This window comes from Macaca nemestrina, chromosome 2 (genome assembly GCF_043159975.1).
Source record: "Macaca nemestrina isolate mMacNem1 chromosome 2, mMacNem.hap1, whole genome shotgun sequence".
In the NCBI taxonomy this organism is placed as follows: domain Eukaryota; kingdom Metazoa; phylum Chordata; class Mammalia; order Primates; family Cercopithecidae; genus Macaca; species Macaca nemestrina.
This window is the reverse complement of record NC_092126.1, coordinates 161,483,983-161,505,587: the sequence shown is the minus strand read 5'-3', so window position 1 is coordinate 161,505,587 and position 21,605 is coordinate 161,483,983. Positions and strand designations below refer to the sequence as shown.

Here is a 21,605-nt window from a genome sequence, read left to right as displayed (position 1 = left end):
AGGGTGAGAGTGATGATTTTGCCAGAATCTCCCAATCATAAGGAATGAGTCTATGTTCACGAGCAATGGAATCTAATAATGTTCTCATGTAAGGAGAGTTGGGTCCATACTGTTTTACTCCCTCTTTCATTTCTTTTAGCATTTTTATAGAAAAGGACTCATATCTGGCTTCAGCTATGGGAGGCTCTCCCTCTTGGGCCCCTTCTCCAGGTGGTCTTGATTCTAATATTAGTGGGAATTGCCACGCTTCAATAGCTCCTTGTTTTCTTGCCTCATCAATAATTTTATGTAATGCACCACTCTGTCCACTAGGCAGTGCTGTAGGATTACATCCCATGGTGGGCAGCTGAGGATTTAGCGCCCTGCCCTGTGGCGCTGGAAACATTCCTGGCTGTCCATATGGATTTTCTGGGGGCAGCCGATACTGAAGTTTGGCTGGCGGCCAGTATTGATAGGCTACTGGCGGCTGGGTCTTATTTTCTACCAGCTGATATTGTGGACACTGTATTTGGATTGGCATTGCCATGGCAGAGACTCTATCTTTTTCTATTTGATCTTCTTTTGGAGTTTGTACTTGTTTAACCTGCATTTGAGGTTGTAAAGTTACAGGCATCTGAGCTGCTGTAAGAGGAGTTGGCCATCGTGGTTTAGACTCTGATGGCTCTGCTAATTCTGGACCTTTTTCTTCTAATTTTAACGTTTCAGGATCTATCACCTCCTGTAATTGATTATCGCCAACATTTTGCATTGACCGAGCCATTACCGGCTTTGCTACACATTTACAATGTGAACTTTCTGTTCCTTTCCGGGATTCTATCCCTGCCTCTTTTTCACAATCTACTGCACAGCTTTCAGGGCCATCAGAAATTGAAACGCTATCTTCTTCTGTTTGAAACAGTTCTAAAGCTACTTTAATAATGACCCAATCATTCCATACTGTAAGTGGGATGATCTTACCTTCCCTACTTGCTTGTTTTAATTATTTGCCAATTTTTTCCCAGTCTTTTAGATCTAAAGTTCCCTGTTCCAGAAACCATGGGCAAAACTGTTCTATTGTTTGAAATAGCATAATTAGATTATTGGTAAGAGACTTTAACTCCCCTCTTTTTAAGAGAATTTTAATAAAGCTGCAATAAGAGGCATATTTACTTTTAGTTTGCCCCATTGTTACCCTAGGTTCTTCCGAGCACACCAGCTTACCGCAAGGCTGACTGTAGACATACTCGGGAGTCTCTCGTCGACTTGTCCTCAATGACCATGCTCCAGCGTACCTTCACCTTAGAGAAAAGCACCCACGTCGGGCACCAGATGAAGGGGTGGCCTGCCCCTCCACACCTGTGGGCGTTTCTCGTTAGGTGGAATGAGAGACTTAAGAAAAGAAATGAGACACAGAGACAAAGTATAGAGAAAGAAAAAGTGGGCCCAGGGGACTGGCACTCAGCATACAGAGGACCCACGCGGGCACCAGTCTCTGAGTTCCCTCAGTATTTATTGATCATTACCTTTACCATCTTAGAAAAAGGGAAGTGGCAGGATAATAGGATCATCGTAGGGAGAAGGTCAACAGTAAGACATATGAATAAAGATCTCTGTGACATGAATAAGTTTAAGGAAAAGTGCTGTTCCTTGGTATGCATATGCAAACATCTCCATAAAACTTTTTAGTGCATAAAGAGCAACATTGCGGCTAGCACGTCCCACCTTCAGCCCTAAAGTGGTTTTCTCCTTTCTCAGTAAACAGAACATACAATCCGGTTTTACACCAAGATGTTCCATTGCCCAGGGATGGGCAGGAGACAGATGCTTTTCTCTATCTCAACTGTCAAGAGACCTTCTTTCCTCTTATGGACCTTTGGCAGTGTAGGTGTCCCTGGGTACTTGAGATTAAGAGAATGGTGATGACTTTTCACAAGCATACTGCCTTCAGGCACTTGTTTACCAAAGCCCAACCTGCACAGCCCAAAATCCGTTAAACCTTGAGTCACCACAGCACATGTCTCTTGCAAGGACAAGGTTGGGGGTAGGGTCACAGATTAACAGCATCTCAAATACAGAACAAAATGGAGTCTCTTATGTCTACTTCTTTCTATATAGACACAGTAACAGTCTGATCTCTTTTTCTTTTCCCCACAGTTACAGGAGGAATACAAAAGACAAAAGCAATATTTGCTTTGGGGAAGTTTTTACTTCTACAATAAATTATTGAGAATCAATAGGAAAGAGCTGAAAGTACAGGGCATAGACCCCAAAAAGAGAAGAGTAGACTTGCTTTTTATCATATCCCTTACCACTGGGGAGATTCAATAAGGATGGCCTGGACTAGGATGTAAGTGAACAACTAAAAATGGGCTGCAGGCTTGGAAAAATGTCAGGGGCCTGAATATGAAAGGACTTGACTTGGGGAGGTCACATGAAGATGAGTAGAACCAGTGGCCTATGAAAGCTGAGCCAAAATCTTCAGATGACCTGTGGCCTCTTGAGGGAGAACCTTGTCATCCACATTCGCTGTTCTTCTTAATCCACAGGGTAAAGGCATTCTGTGGAGAGATTACCTGTGTAGCGCCCCTTAGTTTAGCCCATAAGACACTCACCTAGCTCCAAGAATTTGCCAAGCACCTACCAAACATGATTATAAAGAAACAAGCACCTCCCTGTATTGTGATATAGAACAATCTCCAAAATATATTGTTAGGAATAAAACAAAAAGTGTAATCATTTATATAGAATACCATTTTTATAAAAGAAAACCTATATAGATGTATATTTATCTATGTGTATGTGCATGTGTGTGTAGCCAATTATTATTATTATTATTTTTTTTTTTTTGAGACACACTATTGCTCTGTTGCCAGGCTGGAGTGCAGCGGCACAATCTTGGCTCACTGCAACCTCTGCCTCCCAGGTTCAAGCAGTTCTTCTGCCTCAGCCTCCCGAGCAGCTGGGACTACAGGTTCATGCCACCATGCCCAGCTAATTTTTGTATTTTTGGTAGAGATGGAGTTTCACCATGTTGGCCAGGATGGTCTCAATCTCTTGACCTTGTGATCCACCTGCCTCGGCCTCCCAAAGTGCTGGGATTACAGGCGTGAGCCACCGTGCCCAGCCTCCAATTATTTTTATATTTGTATGTGTATAGAATGTCTCTGAAGGATACAGAAGAAGTTGGTGCCAATAGTTGTCTCTGGAAAGTATTCACTCATTAAGTGAGTGAATAATTCCTTATATTGTACAGCCTGGTTCCTTTCAAACATTTTTATCTTGTGTATGTATTATATATTCCCAAAATTGAATAATATAATATACATAAATATTCAGACAACGTGGTCATTTTGCTTCTAGATAAGTTGCTTGCAGAAGCACTCACTTACCTACAAAAGGGGAAAAAATGCAACATTGTTTGTAAGAATGAAACACTAGAAACAACCAAAATCATCATCAGTAGGGAAATGAGTATATAAAATATGAACTAGTATATAGCAGTTAGATAGGTAGACTAAATAGATAGGTCTAGCATAAAGTAGCATATCGCGGTTAAAGGAAATGAACAGGATTGATCCATCTGTGGATTGATCTATGTGTATATCAACATGGAAAGGCTCAAAAACATGTTGAAGAGAAAAAGGAGCATAACATAGAATATATTTAGCATACAATTTAAGTGAAATTTTAAAAACACACCAAGTAAACGTATAAAAATGACCTGGAAGGATATCAATTCACAATGTACTTTGCTTCTGGACAGCAAGGTTGTGTGGAGTGTGGGGCTTCCTCCATATCTGTAATATTTTACTTCTTAAAAATAACTACCAAAATAAAAGATAGCAAGCAAACATGACAAAAAGGTTAAAAATTTTAACTCTGAGTGATAGAAATATAGATGTTTGTTATTTTATTCTTTGTGTTTTTTCTGTATGTTAAACATCTCCAGATATTTAAATAAGAGTAAAGAAGACACATCCAGCCCAGGTCCTCCAGATAGATCGGTTTGCTTTCTTTCTAAAGTCAAGTAAATTCTAAATTAACCTTGACATTATTAGTAAGTTTTGCTTTAAAAAAAATAAAATTTTGTGTTAGAAGTTTTAAAACATTTGGAAATTCTAGTTGTAGTTTCAGATTTCATAATTCAGATGATGCAACAGGATGGAACCATTGTCAAAGAGAATGCGGGGATGTTTGATGCTTGTTAGGACATGACTCCTATACTTGCCTGTTTGTTCATCCTCCAACCCCTCTTTCTTCCAAATTCCATGTAGCATATTCTGTCCAGGAAGCAAGAAGACTTGCTTGGAGGCATACTCATTTTCCCCATGCCTCTTTGCTATTTCTGGAAAATAAAGCATTCTATAGGCGGAGCTAGTGAATGCCTCTTTTAACACACGAGTCTCCACACTTCCCTATTCACTTTGGTTCCAGCATCCTGTCCAGCAAAGAAGCAATCAGCCAAAATGATACCTGGAGGCTTATCTGAGGCCAAACCCGCCACTCCAGAAATCCAGGAGATTGTTGATAAGGTGAGTTGATGCCATTCAGGAAAAAGTCTGAGCCAAAATCTTGATTCATAAGTTGTCCTGGTGGAAAGGATGTGGCTGAACATGAAAACTAGAAGTTTAGGATGTGTGTGACTTTGTTCAGGTTTCTTTACAACTAAGATGAAATAAGAGGTTTTCAGATGAAACCTCGAATAATCCCCAAACTGTGAGTGTGACCTTGAGTGAATCACATTTCTTCTCTGAACTTCATTTTCTCCATGTGTAAAAGAAGAATTTGTATTGTATCATCTCTAAAGCTCAATCCTAGATATGATTCTAGCATTACTAATTCAGTTTCTGATACAACTTTTCTAATCTCACCAAGTGAAGCCAACATGTAATTGAAGTGTAAGGTTATTAACAGTTTGATGAAGTAGTCTTGGAATGTACTGCAGGGAAATTTTTAAAAAATAGATTGAATGAAGAATAATATTGTAAAGGCAATCTATTTACAAATTTCATACACTTTTGCCCAAATATACAGTGTTTTAGTCTTTTCAGAGTTAAAGGGTGATTCAGCTAATGGAGAAGAGAAGTGATAGTCTAAAGTGACTCCAAAATGTCAGAGGCTGCCAAATTATATACGGAAAAATAGAACTCAATGTTGTTAGCGGATTGATATGTTTTTCTCTTTTTCTTTTTTGTTTTGTTTTTAAGAGATGGGGTCTCACTCTGTCACCCAGGCTGGAGTGCAATGGTGTGATCATGGCTCACTGTAGCCTCAACTTCTCCAGCTCAGGCGATCCTCCCCACTCAGCCTCCTGAGTAGCTGGGATTACAGACTCATGCCACCATGCCTGGCTGATTTTGGGGGTTTTATTTTGTTTTTAGAGATGGAGTTTCATTCTGTTGCCAGACAGGTCTTGAATTCCTGGGCTCAAGCCATCTACTCACCTAGGCTTCCCAAAGTATTGGGGTTACAGGTGTGAGCTACCACACCCGGCCCTGATATATTTTTCTAAGTGTTGTGTGATTAGCTATCATCTAGCTATGCAGTAAACATTTAGTTGCATATTTTATGAAAGAAAACATGTACAAATTACCATTTTAGGTTTTTAGTTTGTTACCTTATTTTCTTGTATTATTCCTTCTTGTTTTTTCTCTCTGAAACATCATTCCATGACAGCGTGGAACACAAGATCAGCTTTTGTGTGATTATAAGAGTTGGGATCCTGTATATTCAGGGAACTAGAAAGCTCTCTAAGGGGCCAGATGCCTAGAATCCCATCACTCATTCTTGGGGACTAATTATTTCTCTTTCAAGCGTTCTTTTTAAAAATAAATATCTTGGAGCTTTTTTTCTGGGAGATGATATTAAGTCAGTAATTTCTTCATGTGAATCCGCAGATCAGATCCATGTTCTCAAACTTGAATGTGCACTTGAATCACCTGCAGGTCTTGATAAACCTTAGATTATGATTCAGGTGGCCTGGGGGAGGTCTGAGGTTCTGCATTTCTACCAGACTCCCAAGTGCTGCTGCTGCTGCCACCCATGGCCTCACTTGCCTGCAGAATCAGAGATGTATGGCATCCTACAAGGCCAGGGGGAGATGGCGCTTTAAAAGCCAGGGTGCAGGCTGGGTGTGGTGGTTCATGCCTATAATCCCAGCACTTTGGGAGGCTGAGGCGGTTGGATCACGAGGTCAGGAGTTCGAGACCAGCCTTGCCAACATGGTGAAACCCCGTCTGTACTAAAACTACAAAAAGTAGCTGGGAGTGGTGGCAGGTGCCTGTAATCCCAGCTACTCAGGAGGCTGAGGCAGGAGAATTACTCAAGCCTGGGATGCAGAGGTTGCAGTGAGCTGAGATAGTGCCACTGCACTCCAGTCTGGGCAACAAAGCAAGACCCTGCCTCAAAAAAGAAAGTCAGGGTGCCAAAATAAAATTTGTCTATTTCATTTGAAAAATGAAGGTAACACCTCTTGCCCTACCGATGTCAGAGCTGTAAGGACTAAGTGAGAAAATGTGCATAAAAATAACTTGAAAATGAAAAACAAATGTGCATAGGTGAAGCATCACAATTGTTTGCTTCAAATTTGTGGCTGAAAGCATCCCTGACCCTAAAAAATCCCCCTGAGACTCTCTAAGGACCAGAGCTGTAGAAAGACAGGGAAAAATAAATTTGAAATAGAGACAGTACAGAAAATTTTAATGATTTTTTAAAAAACCTATCACTTGATTAGCAATAATTATTAATTTTTAAAATAAGAAGCTACCAGAGGGCCTTGCATTGTTAATAACACCTATCTGTGAGTCCCATTTTAAATTATAAAATTGATTTGAAAGTGTGTGTGTGGCAGAGAGGAAGCTGCTTCCCTTTGGCTCAAATGTCATCAGAGAGGTAGAATGAGAGATAAACATTAAGAACAGCTACCTCACCCCAGAAAGGAGCTTTGCAGTTTTAAAAAGCTTGACCTCCATTCAAACTCTGATTTCATCTTCATAACCCCTGGGGCAGGCAGGGAAGGTATTGTGTCTATCTTACAGATGATGAAACCAAGACTTAAAGAGATTAAGAGTCACTTAGTTAAGCTGGGCAAGGTGGCTCAAACCTGTAATCCCAGCACTTTGGGAGGCTGAGGCGGGCGGATCACCTGAGGTCAGGAGTTCAAGACCAGCCTGGCCAACATGGTGAAACTCTATCCCTATTGAAAATACAAAAATTAGGCGGCGTGGTGGCAGGTGCCTGTAATCCCAGCTACCCAGAGGCTGAGGCAGGAGAATCACTTGAACCTGGGAGGCGGAGGCTGCAGTGACCCAACATCGCAACATTGTACTCCAGCCTGGGCCACAGAACGAGACTCCGTCTCAAAAAAAAAAAAAAAAAAAAAAAAAGAGTCACCTAGTTAAGAAGTTAGCTCACCCCCAGTGTCTGACTGCCTGCACTCTCCACCACACAGTGGCAGAACACAGAGGAGCTTTGTTAGGAAAGGGAAATACACTGAGTGGAGAGAGTGTGTTAAGTTTGTCTTCTCAGTGGAAGCACCAGCCTCAAATTTAAGTCAATATAGGAGGCCAAGGCAGGCGGATCACCTGAGGTCAGGAGCTCAAGACCAGCCTGGTCAACATAGCGAAACCCGTCTCTACTAAAAATACAAAAATTAGCTGAGCATGGTGATGGGCGCCTGTAGTCCCCGCTACTCAGGAGGCTGAGGCAGGAGAATCGCTTGAACCCAGGAGGCGGAGGTTGGAGTGAGCCGAGATCGTGCCACTGCACTCCAGCCTGGATGACAGAACGAGACTCCATCTCAAAAAGTAAAAAAATTTTAAAATTTAAAAGTTAAAAAAAATTTTTTTTTAATCATTAGAGGGACAGGTGCGGTGGCTCACGGCTATAATCCCAGCACTTTAGGAGGCAGAGGCGGGCAGATTGTTTGATCTGGGGGATTCAAGGGCATCATGACAAAACTCTGTCTCTACCTCCTCGAAAATACAAAAAAAAAAAAAAAAAAAAAATAGCCAGGTGGTACACACCTGTAGTCCCAGCTACTTGGGAGGCTTAGGTGAGACGATCACTTGCACCCAGGAAGTTGAGGATGCAGTGAGCCATGATCACGCCACCGCACTCCAGCCTGGCCAACAAAGTGAGACTTTGTCTAAAAAAAATACATAAATAAATAAATAAATATAGGAAATGAATATCAGTGAATCATTTCATGGTTGGTGCATTTCTTGTATATCTCCTAAGTGTCTAGCGTTATGCTAATTATTATAGAAGCTACATAAGGGCTGTAAAATATGGCCCCTGGCCTCTAGCAGTTTATATGGTAGTTGGGAAAAATCGAGATATCTGGAACAGTATATAAAACAATATCCAATTAAGTACTTTTTCATAATCATAGGTTTTGGACCAGAAAAGATGTTAGAGATTGCTGGTCAAACCTCCTTCCTTTCAGGTAAATAATTACTGTGAGGCAGTTCAGCTACTCCCGTGTTAAAGCCCAGATTATCACTTATCTGCCCTCTCTTGCAGGAGTGAGCCTTAGGGCACAATTTCCAGTTCAGTGTTAGAAGGTAGAGGAAGAGTTGGAAAACTCGTTGTAGTTTAGGAAGCACTTTCACATCATTTATATCATTTATGCCCCTACAAACAGCCCCAAGAGGCAAGTGTTATTACAACCACTTTATAGGTGAGAAACTTGAGTCAATTCCTTCTCCAAAATTACAGTAGGTCCCCATGCAGGAACAGGGAAAATGGGTAGGTGCTGGCAATTCAGGGACAATCTCCACTACCTGTCACTTACTTGCTAGTTTTACTTTTTGATTTTTGAATGTATTTCTGTTTTTTTCTTTTTTTTGAGACGGAGTCTCGCTCTGTCGCCCAGGCTGGAGTGCAGTGGCTGGATCTCAGCTCACTGCAAGCTCCGCCTACCGGGTTCACGCCATTCTCCTGCCTCAGCCTCCCGAGTAGCTGGGACTACAGGCGCCCACCACCTCACCCGGCTAGTTTTTTTTTTTTTTTTTTTTTTTTTTTTTTGTATTTTTTAGTAGAGACGGGGGTTTCACCGTGTTAGCCAGGATGGTCTCGATCTCCTGACCTCGTGATCCGCCTGTCTCGGCCTCCCAAAGTGCTGGGATTACAGGCGTGAGCCACCGCACCTGGCCCTGTATTTGTGTTTTTTAAAATCACCTGTTAAAGTGCAAGTATTCTCAGAGGAGCTGAAGTTTATCAGCTTTCCTTGGCCTTCTCAGAGAGCTTCTTAGTGGAAGGCCAACTGAAGAACCCCATTAGAAGGAGAGAAAGAAGAAAAAGACATCACATAGAGAAGGGAAGAGTATCAAAGACAAATGTTAACTGCATGGTCAAGGAATTTGATATCACAGTGAAAGAGGAATATTGGATGAGGGCAGAAAGAAAAGAAAGGCAAACAAAGGGGATGGCAATTGAGAAAACTTGAAAGTTTTCGAAGGCAGGAGAAATGAGTTTTCCCATTCTGAAAATAACAGAGACTGAACATGTCATTGTAGCATCATGTACTAAAGTACACTTGGAAGAAAACCCTCTTCCAAGATTCTCTGTATTAGCTGAGGTCATTGCTATACTCATCTTTCCTATTTGGGAAGACAAGTTGTCAGGATGGAAAACAACTGTGGTCTTTTCATTCAGAAAACATTGGTTAGGTAGACAGAACTGTGTGAACTGCTATGGGGGTAGCAGGGACATAAAATAGTGCCTGCCCTTGTGGAAATTTATAAAATAGAATGGATCTAAGAGGGACACATCCCAGAAAGACAAAGCCATACATAATCCCATTCATGAAAAGCCACAATCTGTATAATGAAGAACCAAATAAATGAATGGCCCAACAGCAAAAGCCTCCAGATCATTATTGCTGATTCATTATCTATATAATATGTTAATGAGCGTTTGATGAGAATTCTGAGCATGTTTATGAGAAGGAAAGAAATGTTATTTAATTATTTTTAGAAGGGTTATACATGCAATGTGCATGCACACAATGAACACACACACACACACACACACACACACACATACACATGCTCCCCTTAGTCATAAACCTAATTGCTAAATACCATTCCTGGCTAACACACAGAGCATGATTTTTGTCGGTCAGGACACCACACAAACACCTCATCTGCATACCATCCTGGGCACACCCTGGAACTTAGTATGTCATGGCTCTAACCCCATCCACAAATTTGCATTCCCCTCTCTGACCACAGCCTCCTCATTAGTCGCCTCTCCCACTGTCCCACACCCAAAGAACCTGCCATTCAGCCACACCAGAATCCTTCAGGCACCTACCTTCCCATCTTCATGATAACACACCCAGGCCCACTCAGTCTCTCATCCAGCCTGGACCCCATGACAGGAGGATAGCTTCAGATACTCCTCCACTCATGATGATTTCCTTGACCCTGGGAGCTCCTAGCTTTCTAATTCTCAATTAAAGGTCACGCCCACTGCCACCACTTTCTATGCAGCTACTACTGTTCCAGAATCAAAGAACTTTGCCAAAGCGAGGTGCAGAACCACAGAAAACTCACCCATTACAAACCTGTGGATTAATGCTGAACAACCTGGACAGGACCCAGGAATGCCAGAACATACTTTCAGTCATATTTGTTGGTCTTTTTCTAGAAACCCCACAAATGTAAATCTCTCTTCAGTTCCTCAATCCCTCCCACCACCATGTTCCCTCCAGCAGGATGTCTCAGTTCCTACTCTTCTTACACCAGCCGTCCCCAGCCTTTTTGGCACCTTTGTGGAAGGCAATTTTTCCACAGATGTGGTGGAGGGGATAGTTTTGGGATGAAGCTCTTCCACCTCAGATCATCAGGCATTATATTCTCATAAGGAGCACGCAACCTTGATCCCTTGCATGCAGTTCACAATAGGGTTCCCACTCCTGTGAAAATCTAATGCCACCTGCTAATCTGACAGGAGGCGGAGCTCAGGCCATAATCCTCACTGGCCCACTGCTCCCCTCCTGCTGTGCAGCCCGATTCCTAACAGGCCGTGGATGGGTACCGGTCTGCAGCCCAGGGGTTGGGGACTCCTGTCTTAGGAGATTGCAGGCCTCTGGTAAGAAAACGCCCCAGCTGACCCTATCTCTTGCTGGATCTCATTCCTCCCTAGACTCTGTTCTCCTCTCTTCAGCCAGCCCTTCCTCTCTTAGCCAGGTGACTTCATTTCTTGCATCCTCAATGCCTTGTCCCATACTTTCTTCTTCCTTCAAAACATACTTAGACAACAAATGTCCACAAGTCACATCTTACTGGCCCTATTGTCCTTTCATGTTACTATTCAAACTCTCCTTCCTTACTCTGTAAAACTCCCCGAAATGTAATTCATAAACTTTGCCACCAATATTTTTCTATCCATTTTCTCTAAAATTAGGCACAGTCCTATTGTTTCTGTAGAATGACTACAGATTAGGGGAAAGTCCTGGGTGTCGGGTGCCTCATGGCTAAAATCCTCAGATCTCAGAGAATAAACACCTCACTAAGATTCATGCTCGGTAACAATGAGAAATGCTTGAAGAACTCTGGGGTAAATGCATCATACCAGGTGCTCCTCCCTGGTAGCCTCCTGCCCTGGCTGGAGACCAAGTGACAAACCTCCTCTATATTCCTTCAGCTCCCGTCACCATCACGCGTGGCAGACTGAGAAAGGTGAAGGCCAACTGCATTCAGCAGGAGATGTATCCATTCACCACCAGTCTCCCACCACCGTTCCCAGCTGGCCTGCATCCTCCTAGTGCCCATCCTGGGGAGTCTTTCAGTGTCAGGCTACCTTCTGAGACTTAAGGTTTCACTGACAAGCTCCCCTACTCTGCCCCTTTCCCTGCTCCTCCGCTCAAATCTCATCACTCAGGTCCATGTCGTCATCTAACATTAAACCATGCAAATCTATTTTACTGGGAAGAGGGAGGGAGGCTGCAGGTTACAAGTAGAGTGAACCAGAAATCAAGGTCCACAGTCTGACATGTGCCAGAGCACTTCAAGAAACAAACCAGATCTTTTAAATCCCCCCTCTCATGGAAAATTCTGCATTTGTGGATTATACAGATATGATGGAAAGGTTAAAGATTTAGATATATTTCTAGGACAGATAGAAATGAATACTTGGGGCCAGGCATGGTGGCTCACCCCTGTAATTGCAGCACTTTGGGAGGCCAAGGCGAGTGGATCACCTGAGACCAGGAGTTCGAGACCAGCCTGGCAAACATGATGAAATTCGGTTTCTCCAAAAATATAAAAAATTAGCTGGGAATGGTGGCAGACACCTGTAGTCCCAGCTATTCAGGAGGCTGAGGCAGGAGAACTGCTTAAACCCAGGAGGGAGAGGTTGTAGTGAGTCAAGATCATGCCACTACACTCCAGCCTAGGTAACAGAGCAAGACTCCATGAAAGAGAGAGAGAGAGAGAGAGAGAGAGAGAGAGAGAGAAAGAAAGAAAGAAAGAAAGAAAGAAAGAAAGAAAGAAAGAAAGAAAGAAAGAAAGAAAGAAAGAAAGAAAGAAAGAAAGAAAGAAAGAAAGAAAGAGAGAAAGAGAAGGAAATAAAGAGAAAGAGAAAGAGAGGGAGTGAGGAAGGAAGGAAGGAAGCAGGGAAGGAAGGAAGGAATGAAGTAAGGGAGGGAGAGAGGGAGGGAGGAAGGAAGGAAAAGAAAGGAAAGAAAAGAAAGAAAGAGAGAGAGAAAGAAAGAAAGAAAGAAAGAAAGAAAGAAAGAAAGAAAGAAAGAAAGAAAGAAAAGAAAAGAAAAGAAAAGAAAAGAAAAGAAAAGAGAAAAGAAAAGAAAAGAAGAGAAAAGAAAAAAGAAAAGACAAGAAAGACTGGCTGGCTTAGGATATGTGCTTTAAAAAAAAACATGACTGAAAAGCAGAAGGAACACAAATCAGATATATAAGTTATCAGGCAAGGACTTTAAAATAACTATGATTAATATTTTTTCAACTTTAAGCAGTCATGCTCAACTCATGGCCTCAGATTCCTCATTCATAAAATGAGGTTTAAATGGACACTTTGGCGGTTAGTGTAGAGATTAGCCCTTTCAAACTCAGCTCCTAATTTGACTGGTGTCCAATGCTGGCCACCCCTCCTTTGGAATCTCGAAAGGCTTTGGAAAGGGACCCTAAGACAGTAACCCGTTTCCTTACTCTGCTTCTCCGTGCACCCTTTCTCCGCTCTCCTGCCCCTAGCTCTTCCCACTTCTGGTTTGTTCTCACTATTTGTCTTCTCCCTTTCTCCACTTTGAAATTTCGTTTCCATCTCAACAGAGCAGTCACATTTTTCCCATCTATTCTCAAGGTTACAGGAGAACTGAGTGGAGTGTTTGGCCTTTCAGAAGTGGTCTGACAGCTCACAGTTTGCATATGTCTACATCTTTGAAAACAGTTCTGGTACTCAAACTGAGGCATCAGTAGTAAGGGATTCAAAACATCTGCCCAGGGAGGATTGTTTGAGTCCAGGAGTTCGAGGCTGTGGTGAACTATGATCATGCCACTGCACTCCAGCCCGGGTGAGGGGGAGATCCTGTCTCTTAAATTTAAAAACAAAAAACAAAAAACAACTGCCCACTGATGGGAAAGACGAAGGACTGCCTTGGGAAAATTCTAGATGCATTGGAGGCCTGATTGAAGTTGTGTGGACATGAAATGCTTTCATGAAGGGCATAAAGGCAAGTTCTCAATAAACAAGGTATATTCAATACACAGAGTTATATCTTTTTTCCTCCAAAGGATAGAAAAGAATTGAGGTTGAAGGACAAAGCCACAGATATAAAGACAACAGGAGATAGGCAAGTACCACCTCAGAAATAGCAATAAAATTTTGGAAGTTGGAAAACAGATGAACAATGGAAAATGCTGAGCAGTCTAAACAGAAGCTAAGCCCACAGAGGGGAAAGTCTAAGCCAGAAGCAAGCAGATTTACCTGCGGAACGTCACAAAGGCGCAGGCATGAACACCACAAAAAACTCGTAGCCAGGAGTGAGGCCTGGGACCAAAAGCAAGAGGACTGATCTGTATGAGGGACAGTGAGACCTCCCCGAGTTCCTTCTCCCTCACTGTCCTCCACCCTGGCAGAAGAGGAGCTTTACACTTAGCAGGAACTGAGTCAAGAGCTCATAGTAGACTCTTGCCTATCAGGCCCAGCTGAGAGTGGGAATGAAGTACTGTACAGAAAGCTGATGGGTTCAGTAAAAATTTACATATTAAATTTGGGACTCTGTCTCCCTTCTCATGTTTGGTTCGGGAATGCTGACATTTAAACCCAACCCATATCCCTCCATGGTAGACAGAATGATGGCCCTCCAAAGATGTCCATGTCCTAATCCCTGGAACCTGTGACTAGGTTCCTTTACACAGCAAAAGAGACTTTGCAGGTGTGATTAAATTAAGGCTCTTGAGATGGAGAGGTTATCCTGGATTATCCAGGTAAGCCCATGCAACCACAGGGTCTTTATTAGAATTATACCCAAATACTGCACTCTAATTAGTATATTGTTTTCCACAGGGGTATAGGTCAGCAATTCTGAAATTATTTTATGTATACGCTAGAACTGAACAAATAGGCAAATACATTGCAAATAATAAGAACCAGGATTCTTCCTCAGCGTTTGAGAAAGGAGTTATAATAAGGAAACGGGAAAAGCTAAATAAGTCCTGTGGTATTTGATTTTTAAAATTTTATCTATTTATTTATTTATTTTATTTTATTTTTTTTATTTATTTTTTTTTTTTTGAGGCGGAGTTTCACTCTTGTTGCCCAGGCAGGAGTGCAATGGTGTGATCTCATCTCACTGCAACCTCCGCCTCCCAGGTTCAAGCGATTCTCCTGCTTCAGCCTCCTGAGTAGCTGGAATTATAGACACCCAACACTGTGCCCAGCTCATTTTTGTATTTTTAGTAGAGAAGGGATTTTATCATGTTGGTCAGGCTGGTCTCAAACTCCTGACCTCAAGTGATCCACCCACCTCGGCCTCCCAAAGAGCTGGGATTACAGGCATGAGCCACCACGCCCGGCCGTGGTATTTGATTTTAATCAGAGGAAAAAATATATATATGTGTGTGTGTGTGTGTATATACATATACATATACACACACACACACACATATATACACATATATATATACACACATGCACATACACACACATACCCATACACACACATATAAAATGACACACACATAAATGTGTGTATATGCACACACATACAAATGAGTAAAGATGTGTGCACATGTGTGTGAGTACACATATTATTTTGTAGCCCTTTCCATTGAGTGGGCCTAGAAGCAATGACATCTAGTAACAAGAGACACAGCACCCAAATCTTGGGTCTTAAATACCATTCTCCAATAAAAGGAGTGGGGACTCCTTGGAGAAATAGTTGATTCCAGCGAGGAGGCAAGGAAACTTCAAGATAAACCTGGAACATCTGACTCTACTTGTGTAGAGTCAGAAAGTTAGGAAGTGCTTATAAAATGATAGAGGTGTGTTGAAAGGACACGGGCATCAGGTGAAGGAGCTCCCAATGGCCAAATCTAGGACATTTGAGTAACAAAATAAAGAGTAATGAATTGTAATCCACAGAGTAAAATAAATATCCATGAGTCATATTAACATAAAATAAGTAATTGACTACATGAAGAGAAGAGAACAGCTCTTCCTTACAGTAGAATTGCAAATAATAAATGTACAAGAAATTACTTTTTAAATTACCATTTGGCCAATACCACAATTAATCATTGTTGTGGGCAAGAACCGTCAATGGATGCTAAAATTCATGAATGCAAGTACAGCGAGAAACAAGACTCCTCACAAGACACTAACTAATTACAAAGGGAAAAAAATGGTAACTTTACAGTGGAGAAACCTGGCAGACATCCTAAGTGATCAAAATTAACATCACCAGTAATGAAATGTAGCTCCTGATAGGATGCACTTAAGCACAACATCACTTTTGTGCTATCCTTACAAAAATGTGTAATACTAACATAAGAGGAGATCACACAAACCTAAACTGAGGGACATTCTACCATTTAACAGGCCAGTATTCTTCAAAAACATCAAGGTTGTGAACAACAAAGGAATGAACCCAGATTGTACGAGACTGAGTAGAAATGACAACTAAATGCAATGCAGGATCCTGCATGAGATCCTGGAGCAGAAAAGAGACATTTTCAGGATAACTGGCAAAATTCTGATAAGGTTTAGAGACTACTTAATAGTGATATACCATGTTAATTTCCTGATTTTGGTGATTATACTATGTTATGTAAAATGGCAAAATTAGGGGAACTGTAAATGATATAAGAGAATTCATTATACTAATTTTACAACTTTTAAGTCTGAAATTATTTTAAAATAATGTTTTAATCAAGTAGTAATTATTGCTCTACTGATTTTTGTTAATCAAAGATATATATAACTCTTAGAGTTTAACAGTCAAAATGCTCCTATATTGCATTACCACACTGAGTTTATGTGAATTCAGCCTAAAGCAACAAAATTTGATGTTTTAACCTATGTAATTGTATTAAAATAGGTGTTTTCTATTGAAATAATAAAAATAGCTCATAGATTTCATTACCATCTTTGAAGACTTTTAGGAGGATGAGGTTCCCAGATGTGTACGTCACATAGATGGAGTCTAATATAGCTTTGATTATTTGTTTCCTCTTTTCTTTTCTTTAGGTTAAACCACAGCTTGAAGAAAAAACAAATCAGAGTTATGAAAAATTGGAAGCTGTGGAGTATAAAACTCAAGTCGTTGCTGGAATAAATTACTACATTAAGGTTAGAGTTCAGTACCTACTTTAGCGCCAAAAGATCTATTTCTCATTTTATGTAAAATGCTCCCTGATTTCCCTACCATATAATTGCTTCCTTACAGTTGTCCTAAATTAAGATGCCTAGCATGATTCCTTCCAAGTGGTAGACTCTCAAATTTGGTAAATGATATGATGCCATTTTTTTTCTTGTGAATTCAGAAAGCTTTATTACATTGATTCTTGATTTCTGGAAATTGTATAGAAAAAGATTTCAGAACAGTTCAGGGCATGCTGGATTTGTGGCTGTGCTGCTTCTTAGGTAAGGAGGGAGGATCACGTCTCATCTGCCTGAAGGCGTGGGGCTGGACCACATGGTATCTTGAAGCCGATTCCACCTCAAAGCTGTATGATTCTATATGTCTAAATTAAATAAATTAAAGTAACGACTCAAATCATTAGCTGGGAAAATAATTTAAACCTTTTTTGTCCTTTAAATAAGCATTTTGATTAATATAATGTAAATATTATTTTGTAATTCAAATTAGTAGATTTAACTTATGGCACTCTAGGTATAGTTTAAAGCAGTGGAGTAGTTAAAATAGTTTAAAAGTTAATTATATAGCTCTGTCAGAAAATTACACGATGCATTGATCCAGTTCTAATTGAAGTTACCAAGATGAAACCAACTGAACAAGTCAACCATGAATATTTAAGAGCCATTTTTGTCCTTATGTATGAAGAAGATGATAATTCTGATTTTAAAAATAAAAACAAATATTAAAGTATGTTTACTTAATCTTTACTTAACCATTTGACCAGGGCACAGTGTGGCTTATTTCTCTTTAACAAACAATTCAATTAAAATATAAACATTTTAAAAGACGTTTTCAGCAAAAAATAAACATAAGTAAGTGGAGCTAGTCAGCTTAGCATAAGAAAGTTTCAGTACCGAGCTATGTATATGGATCAGCCCTGTTCTGCCAAATGTGAGCTCCTAGTAAAGACCAGGTCACATGTCACAGGGAGCTTTGACCAGGTCACGGGGAGACACATGTCACAGAGGACCCTGCTGTATCCTCAGAAAACAATGGCACCATTTCCTCCATTTTCAATCTGATTTCTTCATGGCTGGAAAAGAACGTTTTCCTGTTAAAAATGATTATGTGCAAAGATAGGAAGCATTCCATCAACATTAGAATATTTATTTTAATAATTTATGATTAATTCAAATGCATACATTTCACATGTTACCACATATTACATTTCACATATTACCGCATATTACCAGCTCACATGTCTCTTCAACATTTCATCAGACAATTATCTTGAAAATTTCTTCTCTTGACCACCCTTTTGCCCTCTCTTAATCAGTCTCTCTCTCTCTCTCTCTCCTTCTCTCTGTCTCTGTCTCTTTCTCTCTCTGTCTCTCTCATCTTTTCTTCCTTCTGCTATCGAATTTTTCCTATTGGATCTCAGCCACTGATCCTAGTTCCCTTTTACTTCCTGGTAGTCTGGCTGTTGATCCCTTTGCTCTGAGCCACTCTAGATTTAAGGTCTTGCCAGTGACGAGACCTTCTCTATGTATTTCAGGTACCTATCAAGAGGCAGGTGGTACAATGGAAGGACCACAGGCTTAGGTGTCAGAGTGTCCTGGGTTTGAACCCTTGAAGCTCCTCCTCCTCTCTGAGCCTTCATTCCCTTATCTGCACAATGAGGGTAATAATCTGCTTCGCAGGGTGTTGTGAGGAATATATAAGCTGGAAATTTATTGAGCACTTACAATTCACCATGCACTAGTCTAAGAACAGGGCTTGTATTATCTCATTTAATCCTCACAACAAATCTATGAGATAAGTACAATCACTTCTCTTGGGTTACCAATGAAAAAATTGAGCTCCAGGGTGGTGAAGAGACTAAAAAGGTCATACAACTATAAGATCTGAGTCAGGATTTGAGCCCAGATAGACTGAGCTTAACTACTGGCTGTGCTGCCTCTAATATAAAGAACAAAATAAGAGCTTTTAAAAGGTTACACTGGCCTGGTGTGGTGGCTCACGTCTGTAATCCCAACACTATGGGAGACCAAGGCGGGAGTATAGCTTGAAGCCAGGAGTTTGAGATCAGCCTGGGCAACATAGCGAGACCTTGTCTCTACAAAGAAAATGTTTTAATTACCTAGGCATGGTGATGCACATCAGTAGTCCTAGCTACTTGGGAAGATGAGGTAGAAGGATCACTTGAGCCAAGGAGTTTGACATTGCAGTGAGCTGAGATCGCACCACTGCACTGCAGCCCAGGCAACAGAGCGAGGCCTCATTCCCCCATCAGTACCCTCCAAAGAGGTTACATTGTAGAGTGAAAAGAATGTAGATGCTAGAGCCTAACAGATCTGGGTTTGAATATTGGCTGTGCCACTTATTAGCTGAGAAATTTATGGAAAATCACTTAATCTCTCTTACTCTGCTTCCACATCTGTAAAATTTCATTGCTCCACCTTTCTTCAGGCCTATAATATAAGTTAATATAATCATTTATATAAAATGTTCATCATAGTGTCTGGCTAACAGTAAACATTTGATATATGGCATTTGTTAAAATTAGGATAGGAAGTGACATCAGAAGCACAATAAATATTTTTATAAGACAAAGCATTTATTGTCTCAAGCAAGAACCAAAGTAAAAATTCTTACCATAATTTTCCAGGTCTCAGATTCATGTCCAAACTACTGCTTCTGCTTCAACCTTCATACCAATGACTTCCTAGCAAAACCCCTTAGCATTTTTTTTTTTCTTTTTTGAGACAGAGTTTCACTCTGTCGCTCAGGCTGGAGTGCAGTGGCACAATCTCGGCTCTCTGCGACCTCCATCTCCCAGATTCAAGCGATTCTCCTGCTTCAGCCTCCCAGGTAGCTGGGATTACAGGTGTGCACCACCATGCCCAGCTAATTTTGTATTTTTAGTTTTCACCATGTTGGCCAGGTTTGTCTCAAACTCCTGACGTCAGGTGATCCACCCGCCTCGGCCTCCCAAAGTGCTGGAATTATAGGCGTGAGCCACAGTGCCCGACCCCTTCACTCTAGAAGGGAGGGTGTCTGCCCCCTGGGCTCTGCTCAATCTTACCAGTGGGCGTTTATAAAGTAGGTTCTGATATAGGTATATGAACCCTGCATCCCAAATTTTCTAGGGCAATTCTGATTTTCTTTTCCCTTATCAGACTGTATGGCAAATAAAGTGTCCCAAGTTGGGAGTCAGAAAACAGCATCACCAAAAATATAGGCTGTCACTGGTTTTCTTGCTCCATGCATCTTTGAAAATAAAATGCTGTCCTTTGTGCCCAGATTATACTAAAAAAAATAACAAAATAAACCTAGGACTTATGCCTCTTGCCATGCCATTAGTCTACAATTTTTTTTTTTTTTTTTTTTTTTTAGGCAGAGTCTTGCTGTATCACTCAGGCTGGAGTGCAGCAGCGCAATCTCGGCTCACTGCAACCTTCTCCTCCTGGGTTCAAGTGATTTTCCTGCCTCAGTCTCCCGAGTAGCTGGGATTACAGGCATGCACCACCATGCCTGGCTAATTTTTTGTATTTTTAGTAGAGACGGGGTTTCACCATGCTGGCCAGGCTGGTCTCGAACTCCTGACCTCGTGATCCACCTGCCTCAGCCTCCCAAAGTACTAGGATTACAGGTGGGAGCCACGGCGCCCAGCCTACTCTACTCTTTCTCTCCTAAAATAAGGTGGTGGATTTATGAATACAAAGAGTCTAAGAATGGGTGGACTAGGTCTAGCAATGCTATTCCTCAGCAGCTTTTTGGACAGAAGTCTTTATAGATCTGTAGCTCTCTCACTTGATGTAGACCCATTTGAATAAATCTCCTTTTGCTTTCTCTTTTTTTTAATACTTTTCAGGTACGAGCAGGTGATAATCATTATATGCACTTGAAAGTATTCAAAAGTCTTCCCGGACAAAATGAGGACTTGGTACTTACTGGATACCAGGCTGACAAAAACAAGGATGATGAGCTGACGGGTTTTTAGCAGCATGTTTCCAAAGTGTTCTGACTCCTTCCACTGGCTACTGAGTCATGATCCTTGCTGATAAATAAAACCATCAATAAAGAAGCATTCTTTTCCAAAGAAATTATTTCTTCAATTATTTCTCATTTATTGTATTAAGTAGAAATTACCTTTTCTTTCTCAAAATCAGTGCTACTGCTTTAGAGTATAAATTCCATATAAATTGATGGCATTTGGAAATCTTATAAAAACTAGTTAAGCCTAATGCAATTGGCTAAAGGATAGTACCACACTCACCCCCAACATAGGCAGGCCGGATCATGGACTATCAGTTCATCAGCCTCCTTGTTCCCTGTGGCTGCTGATAACCCAGTATTCCATCTCTACCCTCATATTTTAAAATTAAATCAAGCATTTTACAAAGTGTGTGTATGTGTGTGTGTGTGTATATATATAAAAAATATATATATATATATTTTGAGATGGAGTCTTATTCTGTCACCCAGGCTGGAGTGCAATGGTGCAATCTCGGCTCACTGCAACCTCTGCCTCCTGGGTTCAAGCGATTCTCCCATCTCAGCCTCCCAAGTAGCTGGGATTACAGGTGCCCACCACCGCACCTGGCTAATTTTTGTATTTTTAGTAGAGACAGGGTTTTGCCATGTTGGCCAGGCTGGTTTCGAACTCCTGACCCTAGGTGATCTGCCCACCTCAGCCTCCCAAAGTGCTGGGATTACAGGCGTGAGCCACCATGCCTGGCCTATATTTTTATTCTGAAACAAACTTAAACATAGAGAAAAGTTGCAAAAAAAATAATAATAA

The 21,605-nt window shown here is 41.1% G+C and overlaps 1 protein-coding gene across 1 annotated transcript; it reads left to right on the top strand.

Annotated features, from left to right (window-relative positions):
- The first annotated feature begins 4,314 nt into the window (after positions 1-4,314).
- Positions 4,315-20,907, top strand: LOC105470289 (cystatin A). Its single transcript, XM_011722122.2, has 3 exons — positions 4,315-4,511; positions 16,690-16,791; positions 20,676-20,907. The coding sequence occupies exons 1-3, from the start codon at positions 4,446-4,448 to the stop codon at positions 20,802-20,804; spliced, it is 297 nt and encodes a 98-aa protein (XP_011720424.1). The 5' UTR covers positions 4,315-4,445; the 3' UTR covers positions 20,805-20,907.
- The last annotated feature ends 698 nt before the right edge of the window (positions 20,908-21,605 follow it).